Raw genomic sequence first — 12,438 nt, 5'->3', positions numbered from 1 at the left:
ATAAGGTTGTTGTAACTGAAATAAAACACGGAACTTAGCACAATGCCTGGCATATGGTAAATTTATTAATTCTTACTACCATCGCTACTTAGTACAACATCCATTATTTTTAATTTACAATAATCCTGAATGGCAATTTGAAAGACTTCTGTATTTTCTAAATGAAGAAAGAGACTCAGAAGAGTTAAGTGACTTGCCCAAGACCATACAGCTTGGAAGTAAAAGAGGTTGGATTTGAAGCCAGGTCTACTAGGCTCTAAAACTCCACAATATCGCCATGTTTCCTATGATGGAAAAAAGTGATGAAATGAATTAAAGAAAAAGACTGCATTATCATTTCTGAAGATATGACCCAAACCAGCAAAAACAGTTTTAAACGCCCTAAACAAAAATGTAAACTCAGTTAATATATTTGAGGAAATGGGACAAGGACGTAATTTAAAAAATTCAAAAACTGAAGAAACAAAACTTGTTAACAAAACAAATTCCAAACAACTGTATAAAACGCTGCTGAGTTCATCCAATAAAACCTAGAGTCTAAATGCTGTATCTAAATGATTTTAAATACAGTGTTATGTAACCATGTCAAGATTCAATTACATTTCTATTTTAGAGCAGAAACCTTTTTCTTCAGATGAAATGCCTGCCAGCAGCAGTCCAAACACTCCAAATTCACTGAACTGAAAATATAATTGTGACGAGAGCATCAGCAGGTCTGTCTCCTGACTGCTAAAGGAATATCAAATATAAATGAGAACTATATCCCAGGGGGGCTTTTGCAGAGTTCATTTATTAAAAGCACTTGTGTAAAGACAAACCATGCTTTGGTTTGCATTCTCCTCCTGTACACATTTGACATTTCCCAATGTGGAGCACGTTTCACCAGAAGTGTAAAGCTCTCGCACTGTGAGAGATGTGAGAGAGCTAGAAGCAGATGATGCCCATTTGTAGTCCCACTCCTTAAGGACACGAAGATTTTTTAAATGCCGAAACATGGTTTTCTAAGAACAGAGTGAAAGGCTTCAACAGTTAAATTTTCTGAGAAAATCAGACCCCAAAGTAACAGGCCCACGGGGAACTCACATGACAATTCTAACAACCAGAAAGTCAGAAATTAGAGAAGTGCTCACATCACTTTTGAAGCTTTTTTTCCCAGCATATACTGGCATCCTACAGAGAGGAAAAAGGAACTACATAAATGTCTCACCAACCTGACTTACCAGAGTGTCTCTGGTCTCATTAATAAATACCTGAAATTAGTATAGTATTAGTATAGTATTAGTATAAATACCTGTAGATCCTTTTTAGACAGTCTACAGGATAGTGCTTAACAATGTTGTCAAGCTATCTCTTGAGCACAGAATTTCTCTTGACAAGAAATTCCTGAATCTTACAAGTGTTTGTAGGAAAAGTAATTGTTAGAGCAGCCAATGTATGCAGCACATTCAAAACACTCTGCTGTACATAACACAGATAGGGAAAAATCCCACCCGAGGCCTCTACTGTGGCTCTACACATTGTGTAAGCATCCTCCAAACTTCCCTGATAAAGGTGTACTGTCTTAATTGTTGTGTATTATCTTTGTCAGTGGTTCCTAAGTGCATCAATAAAAAGGCCATCTTTGTTGATTTATTCCTTTCATATATTCCATGTCTGAATTAATATTTTCTGCAGCAATGAGAATCTATTAGGTTTCTGATATTCTGAAAGTTGACTGCAGATATTCACTACTTACCCTTAAAACGGCTAAAAACAGAGATTCTAGAATACAAACCTCATATTTTGGTTTCTATGATACGTTCCAGAATTGAATAGTTCCAAAATTGAATACTGTAGTTAAGGGAAGATATCCTACCCAGAAAATGAGAATTACAGATGAAAAGGAGAACTATTCTAACTTACCATTTTGATAGCAGTTCTCCCCATGTTTCAAGAATTTTTCCTGCACATTCTTTGGATACATCACCAAATCCACTCAAGAGGGGTTCATCATTATCTTTAATAAAACACACAGAAAAGGATAACAAAAGTGGCTATGCTAGCCAGAAGAATGAATGGAAACATAACAGTCAAATTTGAAAGATTTTACTGGGAGGATGAAGTCATAATTTCTTTTAGCATATAAATGTAAATACAAAGAAAATGAAAATGGTCCTAGGTAGAATGTTGCTGTGATCTCTTTATTTCTTTAGCTTTCCATAGAGGTCCACATTATGTCAACTGAGGAAAAGAGCCATTTAATTATAAAATGGTAAAACTCAAATTATGGTATCTTCTTTTTCCTCTTCCAAAGCAAACAGCTTTATCTATGAAAATATGTACCAGTCTTATTTACAACAGTTAAAAAAAATTACAAACCACCTAAGTGTCCAACAGGAGTAGAGCAGAGAGTGGCTAAATAAATTATGATACATGATGTTTACAATGTGATTACACACTGACATGTGTTTACATTAATAATCTGGCAAAATGCCACATAAAGTAAAAATATCAAGAGCTGATAAGTCTTTGTTATGATCAAAATAGTCTGGAATAAATTATGCTAAGACACTAACAATTACTGTCTCTGAGTAACGGAGTTATGGTTTATTTCCTTCTTCCCCCTATGTTCTTATGACTAAATTTTCTACACTGACATGCATTAATTTATAACAGAAAGCACAAAAATATCAAAAAGGATCAAAATGAATTATTTCAAACTGAACTCTAGTAATTAAGAAAAGTAAATTCAAATAAGAATTTAAAGACTATAAGATAGGAAGACAGTGAAAAAAAAGGGACACTGATAAAGAAGGCCTGTGAAAGAATTTTTAGAAGTTATCATGAAGGGGGGGGGGGGCGGGTGGGAAACATGGACTAAGACATTTACTTAATCAATCTTCTTTTGTTGGACACTTAGGTAGTTTTCCATTTTTTGCTACAAATAGTGTCAGGATGAATATATCTCTTGCTTTCATTGGGTATGTGCCCAGAAGTGGATCCTGGGCTAAAATGCATAATTTTAAGGATTCTGTAACTTACTGACAAATTGCCTTCCAGAATGGCTCTACAATTTACATTTCCACTGTTGAGTACAATGGTACTTGCTTACATGTGTCCTCACCAATGCTGTTTCTAAGTTTTTTGGCCTAACCTGCCTAAACAAAGTTTATACCTGTAATGATACCTGTAATGATCTTTATACCTGTAATGATTACATCATGAATTTGCATCTCAACTAGTGACAGCTCAGAAATCCATGATACTTATAACATCTGTACATTCTAATGCCTTAGACATTATCATCAGTTTTCATGGTAAGATAGGGAAGACGCAGACTGAGTGTAAGTGAGACCTCCTTTGGGACAAATGGGAGGATCAATAAGGAAAAGATAAAGGCTCAAGGGCACGAAGATAAACTTCCCCAACTTCATTATTTTGTCAGAATTCACCCTACTTTCTAAGGTCTCACGTAATTCTCCACTCATTCAAATATCAATATAATACAACTCTTTGAGGAATAATAGCAATAAAAAATGTACTAAGATGTACAAGAGATGACAATTCCTTTAAAGAGATCAGGAATATCTGCCTTATCAAATTGTCTTTTTCTGGTTTGGATGCTTTCAACATATGTGGACAGTAGTCTGAAATATGTGGTTACAACTCCATGTACCTACGGCAGGGGTATGGGTAGAAAGGGAGCAGGCAACCTCAGATGCAAAATGTTGCTTCTGAACACCTCCCCTTTACATCTGCTGGCTTCCAGTCCTGGGAGCACAAATGTCCTATGGAATAAGGAGCCTCTCTACAGGACCATGGACATTTCTTTCCAGGGAGCAAACACATGACAACAGGATGGGTCTCCTTGGTCCATATATTATGTTAGAGAATTAAAAGATGGCATGTCTGCACAGCTTTCTTCAGCAACATGGTCCTGTCATTAGTTTTTCACTATAGGAATGGATTGCAGCAGGGGTACCCATCCCACGAATATTTACTGAGCATCTATTACATACCAGGAATGGTGTTACACACTAGGGAAACAGCGTGGGCAAAAAAAAGATACATGTTCTTCCTTCCCAGAGCTTGTGTTCTAGTGTTCCCTCTCTCATGGTCCGCCATTGGCCCTCATGTCTCCTAGTTAGCAACTATCACTGGAGGTCCTCTGAACTCCTCAGTTACACTGAAAAATGTATGCCTGCTATAGATTACAACTAGATGTTAGACATGATATTATCCTTCAGTTGGGCCCAAATTTCTCTGTAACCGGTAAATACTCTTTAAAATGCACAGCATTCAGATTCAGCATTTGACCATTCTCTGGTTTCATAAAAATAGAGTGTCTTTCTCAGTTTATGGTGGGTTTTACTTTTATTGCTGAGTTTAAGGGTAGAAGAGTTCTCCAAACCATTACTTGCTCTTCCACCTTAAGCAGTGTTGACTTAGAAGGTAAACTACAAGTCTCAAGACTGCTAGTTATAGAGAAGTCTCAAACAGTGAGAACAATTCCACCCTTCCCAGCTTTAACACATGATTTAACTGGCTCTCAAGGTAGACTTTAAATTGTGTCTCTAACTTCTCCCAAAACAATACGTGTGCTTTCTTTGCACTTCAAAATGCTTTATGGGAACTAAATGCACAGAGATGATTACAGAATAGAGCTCAGACAGCTAACTCTCAGAACCAGATTAAGACCCTCTTTGCCAATTTCTAGCTGTGTGACCTTGGGCAAATTCATATTTCTGAGATTCCATTTCCTTACGTGCAAAATAAGGATAATAGTAAATCTTAGTTTTCAGAATTTTTGAGAGAATTATATAAACAAAGTATTATGTTACTTTAGAAACAAAGTACCACATATTAAGCACCTAGTACCAGGTGGTCATTAATATTAACAAATGCCTGTTGATTACTCACAGGAAAAGTAAAAGTTATAGGGAACAATGGGAATTGGAAAGTCAGGGCTTGCTCTAACTTGAAAAAAGTACATATAATCATGGGTATGTATCAATCATTCTCGCCAGCCACCTCTAGGCCTTTGTTAATGCAATTTCTGAGCCAGAAGTGCCCAAACCAGCCCATTTATTCTCCTTGCACCTTAAGAGTCCCAGCTCCAAAACTACTCTTCACGATGCCTTACATCTCCCCACAATGAAAAATGGATTCTCCTGTATGAATTTCCAGAACACTCCATATGAACCTCACACAGACACATGCTTCATATGACTTTCTATCATAACCAGTCTTTTCCTCTTAAAAATAATGTCCTGGTACAAAATTATCAGTTAGAAAATGCCTCCCAAACTTTTACTTTTCCTGTGCTCCTTCTTTCCACTTCTCACTTCTACATAGTAGCTTTTAACAGAGACTAACAGACTGACAGATTACTTAATGGATATAACCATGGGGGGTGAGGGTGGGAGAAAAAAAAAAAAGAACTGGTTGATTCCTAAAGTTTACCAGTGGGAAATCCAATAACGTATAAACATAAATTTGTATATTTAAATACATGTATTTTGTGAAAGGATCATGTGTGGAAGCCACATTTTGGCAAATGAAACTGTCCCTCTAAAATAAATCAGCAGAGATAGGAACACGTATTCAGGTAGAATCTATGTCACATGTGCTCTAAAAATGTGCTAATACACTAAGATAGCATAGGCAGACTCTTTAAAAAAAGCACTGACCATAAATCTCATTTTTTCCAAACTGATACAATTATCTTAAAGAATGTCCTATATTCCCCATTTTTGAATCTCCCATACTCCTTTGCATATAGTACACTCTCATAAGCATTGAAAGAATTCCAAATGCTACATCACATTATCAATTCCCTGACAAAATGATAATGGTTTGCATGGTTTGCCACCCCAAAATAGAAATTAAGGTCTCCCTACAATTTACCTTCCTCTTCATCATCTTCTGGAGGAGAAGGTATCATGGAACTCTGAGATCCAGACTGTGGCAGGCGAATTGAGGGACTGGCTGTAGTTTTCCTCCTCTCTCTTTCTGATTCACTTTCCAAGCACACAACTTCATATAAAGTATCAGTATTGTTCTTTCTTTCCTTCTGCTTTATCTTGAAGACGAAAAAATATTATTTACTAAGTGGTAAAATTATTTTTTAATTGAGCACTATACTTCTGATTTCATATAGGATGTGAGAATAAAAAGGTATCACTTTGAATGTCTACACTAAATGTAACCTTTTCTAAATATAAAAATACATGTTTGGATTTAAAAACCCATAGGAAAATAGGTTATTTACTGGGCAGGACTCTTGCTCTGCAATTTTACTGTCTTCATACTGTATCATCATATATGCAATTGCCAATATCTAGTAAGCGTTAACCATCTATAGTTTCCTTGTTACTTTAAGGTGTCCTTTAAAGTTTCCTATATGAAACTATCCATCAAAAAAAATGTTTAAAAATATTTTAGGGGCGCCTGGGTGGTTCAATAAGTTAAGCATCCAATTTGTGATTTCAGCTCAGGTCATGATCTCATGGTCCTGAGTCTGAGCCCTGTGTTGGGCTCTGTGCTGACAGTGTGGAGACTGCTTGGTAGGATTCTCTCTTTCAAAATCAACAAACAAAAAAAAATTCTAGGGGTGCCTGGGTAGCTCAGTTGGTTAAGCTTCCAACTTCAGCTCAGGTCATGATCTCACAGCTTGTGAGTTTGAGCTCCCCGTGGGGCTCTGTGCTGACACCTCAGAGCCTTGAGCCTGCTTCGTTTTCTGGGTCTCCATCTCTCTCTGCCCCTCCCCCGCTTGCACTCATTTGCTCCCTCTCTCTCTCTAAAATAAACATTAAAACAAAATTTTTTTTTTTTAATTCTAAAACAAAGTTTAGGACTAAGAGAGTCCTCTTATTTCCATGTTTCTTCCCACTCCTTTCACTTATTAATTAAAGCACTGTAGGAACTTTTCTTCCAGTGAAAGCTACAACTCGGGGGGAGGGTAAAGGTGGGCAACAAAAAAAGAGATTAATTCACAAAAATCTTATATCTCAAATTAGTTTGTATTTTGAGGCAAACGTATAGCAGTTTGAACTCACCTAAATTAAAAATTAAGGACAGAGAATATAAAACTTTGCCAGTACCAAATTTAAATATATTAATAGTCCACATTACAGACAGTTTTAAGGAGAAGGAGGAGGGAAAAAGTGAAATACAGAGCAGGAAGAAAAGGCAGAACTGTAGGGAAAGATACAAAGATAACTCACAAGGTGGCTACACCAATGAGAAAGATGTACAAGCATAAAGTAAAAATACAGAAAGGGGATTAAAAGGTTCATAAGGTACAGAAATGCCTGCTTAATATAGAAGTCAGTAAAATTTTCTGTAAAGGGCCGAAGAATAAATATTTTAGTCTCTGGGGACCACTAGTCTGTGGCAACTATTCAACTCTACTGTTATGGTACAAAAGCACCCACAGATACTGAGTAAGGTGACCATGGCTGCATTCCAAAGAAACTTTATGAAAACAAAGGCCAGGCCAGACTTGACCCATGGACTGTAGTTTGACAACTTTGTTTTAACAGGTCTACCTAAGGATTATTTAATTTTCTAGATGAATAAACAATTTTGACTTAGTACTTACTATTAATTAAAAACCCAGACTCTGGGAAGTTATATATTAGCCTACAAATTTGTATCTGGTAGATGGGCAAATGATTTCTGTCCAGTAGAAAAGATAACCCAAAGTTAATCTATAAGACATTAACCAGTTTTGTTTCTAACCTAGCAATCTTGTTCTAATACTTTTATTTTTTAAAGAAGCACTATATAAACTCAAGTTCCTCAAATACATAAAGCCAGTTTTACCATCTTACTGGTTCTCTCGTTACTTAATGAACTGAACTAAAATCTATGACACATGTTCAGTCTAAATTTCTAATTATTTTTAAGTATTATACTTTGATAGGGAATAGGATTTTTTTGATTTGTTACAAATTACTATCTGAAACATTACTTAAATACTACATAAGAAAGTTCAAAGATCAATAGCTCTTTACCTTTAAAAAAAATTTCTCAGAGACTATAAAATGTGATAACCATTGCAGTTCACCTAGAAACTCTTCTGTGAATAACACTGACCAGACCAACACTGCCCTTTGAAGTCAGATAAACATAGTCATGAACTGAACCTTGCTTGTAAGTCAAGAATTCCAGCTATTAAAAATGATACTCATTATTGAAGCTGGGAAATAATATGTGGGGGTTTATTATGCTATTATTTTTATTTCTGTGTATGTTTGAATTTTCTGTAATAAAAAGCTTTTAAAAAAGCACTCTTGTAAGAAAAACAAAAACTTGAATAAATGGAACAATATCACGTGTTCTCAGGTAAGATGACTAAACATCAAAAAGATGTCAATTCTCTTCAGTAAAAATACCTATCCTTTTTTTCTAGAGCTACAGAATTTGAATCTAAAGTTTACATGAAAAATAAACAAAATCCACAAAAGAACTGGGGAGGGAGGGCAGCCCTATCAGATATTAAAACATATTATAAAGTCTACATAATTTAAAGGGTGATATTGGTGCATGAGTAACCTAAAAACCCCATGGAATAGAACATAAAAACCATAATGAAGAGAACATAATAAAACACAGTAAACATAACATTAAAAAAGTGTATGGTCATTTGGAAAAACATTAAATCAGATTTATACTTTACATCATATAACAGAATAAAATACTAATGAATCAGAGCTCTAAAAGTAGAAAAATGAAACCATATAAGTAATAGAAGAAAACGTGTAAATTTCTTTATTATTGGGTGTATGGAAAGCATTTCTAATTATAACTCAAAAGCCAGAAGCTTTAAAGGAAAAATTCGATGAATTCAAGTACAGGAAAAGAAACTATACAGTCAAAAAGCTGAAAAGATTCATCATAACTTAAGTGACAAACCAGAACAAATGTTTGCAACTTATATCTCAAAGGGTTAATCTCTCAACTACAGAAAGAGCTTCTAACAACTAAGAGAAAAAAGGCCAAAACCAAAAAGCAAAAAATATGAAGAGACAGTTCAGAGAACAGGAAACTAAAATCAATCCTAAACATATGAAAAATGCTGGTTTTCATTCATCAAAGGATAAATTAAAACTACCATCAGATCCTTAAGTTTGACAATATACTCATGACAAACATATGGAGAAACAGGTATTCTCATATCCTGCTCATCTCTGATTACAAATGTGAAAGAGGAGAATTTGGCAAACATGACAAAATTACATACGCAAAATTATGTCATGTGCTAATGAGTATACTAATAAAAATTTACTCTAAGATGCAGTTTCATAAAATCAAAACAACATATGATACAAGGTTCTATACTGCAACATTATTTGGAATAGCAAATGATTGAAAAAAAAACCATCAATAGAGGACAATTTAAAAATCAGAGATCATGGAGCGTCTGGGTGGCTCAGTCGGTTGAGTGTCTGACTTTGGCTCAGATCATGGTCTCACAGTTTGTAGGTTCGAGCCCTGCATCAGGCTCTGTACTGACAGCTTGAAGCCTTGAGCCTGCTTTGGATTCTGTATCTCCCTCTCTCTCTGCCCCTCCCTCCCTCCCTCTCTCTCTCTCTCTCTCTCTCTCTCTCAAAAATGAATAAATGTTAAAAATCAAAGATCATGATTCACCCGAACAACACAGTACCATGTAGTCATTAAGAATGAGGAAGATCTCTGTGAACTACTGTGGAATGATCATCAGGATATATTAAAAAAGCAAGGTGTAGAACAGTACATGTTAGTTTTTGTTTAAAAAGGAAGTTAAAAATATGTAGGAATATTTCATTATTTTCACAAAAAGAAACTTTGGAAAGATAACCCAGAAACCAATAATAATGGTTACTTATGGGATTGGGTGGAGAAACAGATGAATGTAAATATGACTGCTGAGTACATTTTTACATAATTTTGACTTTTGTACCATTATATTTAAATATTCAAAAAAAATAAATTAAACCAAAAAGGTAAAAAAATACCCAACAACCCCAAATTGAAAATATGGAAACCAATGAACCTAACTATATGTCAAGTGGTAACATAAATGAGAAAAAAAATTCCAATTAACTTCTGAACCTGTGTTCAGAAACTGATTTTATAATCTTACTAGAATAGTTCAAAGGGAAAAAATAGTTCAATAAAATCTTAAACTTCACTCAATAGTTTTATTATTAATTGGAGTACTGATTTCTTTTTGAAATGAATATCAACAAATGGGAATTTGAAACTGTGTGGACTCAAATAATTTCATATTATATACGTCTATTTTTATGTAATACATAGGTATTGCAGTTACATTAATAGATATTTCTCCCAAAATTTATGCATCTATAGAAAAGTTCAGAATATTCGAAATATTCTGGAAACCTTTTCATTTAAGAGGTTACATAGTGATTTTTATATATGGATATTAAAATATAGGTTTTATTTACAATAGTAAAAAACTTGTACAATGCAAGTTGTACACAAATCGCAGTTTAACACAAGCTAGATTTTAGAAATGGTGCAAGTTTAGGGGCGCCTGGGTGGCTCAGTCAGTTGGCCATCTGACTTCGGCTCAGGTCATGATCTCACGGTCCGGTCCGTGAGTTCTAGCCCCATGTCGGGCTCTGAGCTGACACTCCATGTCTCCCTCTCTGCCCCTCCCCTGCTCATGCTCTGTCTCTATCTCAAAAATAAACATTAAAACAAAAATTAAAAAAAAAAAAAAAAGAAATGGTGCACGTTTATTAATGAATGCTTAATTACCTCATCAGTAAATTCATTAATATATAAGCTTGTCCTCACTGAAATTTTATAACTAAAATCTATATTTCAAAAACACATTCAATAAATACTACCTTTTTTTTTTTTAACATTTTACAAGTTTTTGATTTGTAAAATTAAAATAAAGATTTTGTTATAAATTTGCTAGGAATAATAAATAAAGATCTGTATTAAGGGTATTTCCTGAAATACTGTTATTTTTGAATTCTTCAATAAAGTAGGATAAAGCAAAGAATGCATTACTATTACTGTAATTAAGAAGATACTCAATATTAGAAACATATATAAACGTAAAAGAAAAGAAGAAAACCCTGTAATATTAAATTACTATTGAAATTATGTGAATGAGCTTAACTGATTTAGGGAAGGATTATCAATGGATACTAAAATCATTAGTTAGAAAGTTGTAGAGAACTGGGTAGTTGGAAGTTGCCAAGAACCACCCCAAATTTATTTGCTAAATACAAAAAGAAAACTGTTTTTACAAAGGAAAAATCCACTGGTCACCACCTAATCCCAGTGACACTTCCCAGGAATAATGGAATACTATGATATCACATGTCTCCTGATTTAGCAATTGAAGATCTCTACTATAGAAAGCATTTCCATATTTTTTATTTTGAGAGGTATAGTGGTTCAGTGCATATCCCTATATACATACATACACATACACACACACACACACACCCCAAACAGAAATAATAGGCCCAGGTTTCCAGTACAGTTATGCTAATAACTTGTCTATATGATGTTGGCCAATGGAGACATCAGCTTCATTTATAAAATTATTTCATAAAAGATTTTAAGATCCCTGCAGTCTCTCTGGCAATAAAATTCTGTAATTCTATAGTTCTAAGAATGCTTAGCTGGTCTTGACTTCACCTTATGATACTGATGGAATATTTAGTCTTCAGATTAGTTTCTTCCTCTTTTAGTAAATGATATCTAAAAATTAAAATCCAAGAAAACAATCATTCTTTCCTCACTAAATTTGTTTCTTCTCTGATATGATGCCATTTTAATATAATAAACCGCACAGTTGGGAAGACTTCCAGGCTACAGAGGAGTTACTGAGTCATCAGATAATTTTAGGGATAGGAGAAAGAATCAATTTTTAAGCATGTATTAAAAAAAAAACATTTCTAGGGGCACCTGGATGGCTCAGTCGGTTAAGTGTCTGACTTCAGCCTAGGTCACGATCTTGCCATTCCTGAGTTTGAGCCCTGTGTCGGGCTCTGTTCTGATAGCTCGGAGCCCAAAGCCTGTTTCAGATTTTGTGTTTCCCCAGGTCTCTCTGCCCCTCCCCCACTCATTCTCTCTCTCTCTCTCTCTCCCTCGCTCTCTCTCTCAAGAATAAACATTTAAAAACAAAAAACCAAAAAAACATTTCTATAATTATTTTCCCATACTGACAGCAATAAACAGAAACTATATGCTATGTATTTAAAAAATTTGGTCGGCAGCATTGTTTCCTTTTCTGTCTGATGAGAACTGCAAAAGGGTTAAAGTTTTAAATTCTGCTTAATTTAAGTAAGTTCTAAAAATGCTCTTAAAGAAAGACAGACAAAGGGAGCATGTTCCTATGGAAAGAATCCTGAGACTCTTAGAAGGCCTGGGTATTCATTTTGTTCACACAATATTCCATAAAATATTTTACATCTTTGGATCTAT

The 12,438-nt window shown here is 34.7% G+C and overlaps 1 protein-coding gene across 5 annotated transcripts in view; it reads right to left on the bottom strand.

Annotated features, from left to right (window-relative positions):
- RABGAP1 (RAB GTPase activating protein 1) overlaps window positions 1-12,438 on the bottom strand; it is a 177,838-nt gene that overhangs the window by 91,954 nt on the left and 73,446 nt on the right. For all 5 annotated transcript variants that reach the window (XR_013551668.1, XM_060608737.3, XM_060608738.3 and 2 more), the window contains 2 exons: window positions 5,887-6,061; window positions 1,903-1,996 (listed from right to left, as the gene is read on the bottom strand). Coding sequence is in view for 4 of the 5 variants with exons in the window: in XM_060608737.3 (XP_060464720.1) it covers window positions 1,903-1,996; window positions 5,887-6,061 (269 nt within the window). In the remaining variant the exon portion in view is untranslated. The remainder of the gene's footprint in view (window positions 1-1,902; window positions 1,997-5,886; window positions 6,062-12,438) is intronic.

The sequence above is a fragment of the Panthera onca genome, chromosome D4 (assembly GCF_046562875.1).
Source record: "Panthera onca isolate mPanOnc1 chromosome D4, mPanOnc1 haplotype 2, whole genome shotgun sequence".
In the NCBI taxonomy this organism is placed as follows: Eukaryota; Metazoa; Chordata; class Mammalia; order Carnivora; family Felidae; genus Panthera; species Panthera onca.
This window is presented reverse-complemented; position numbering and strand designations above follow the sequence as displayed.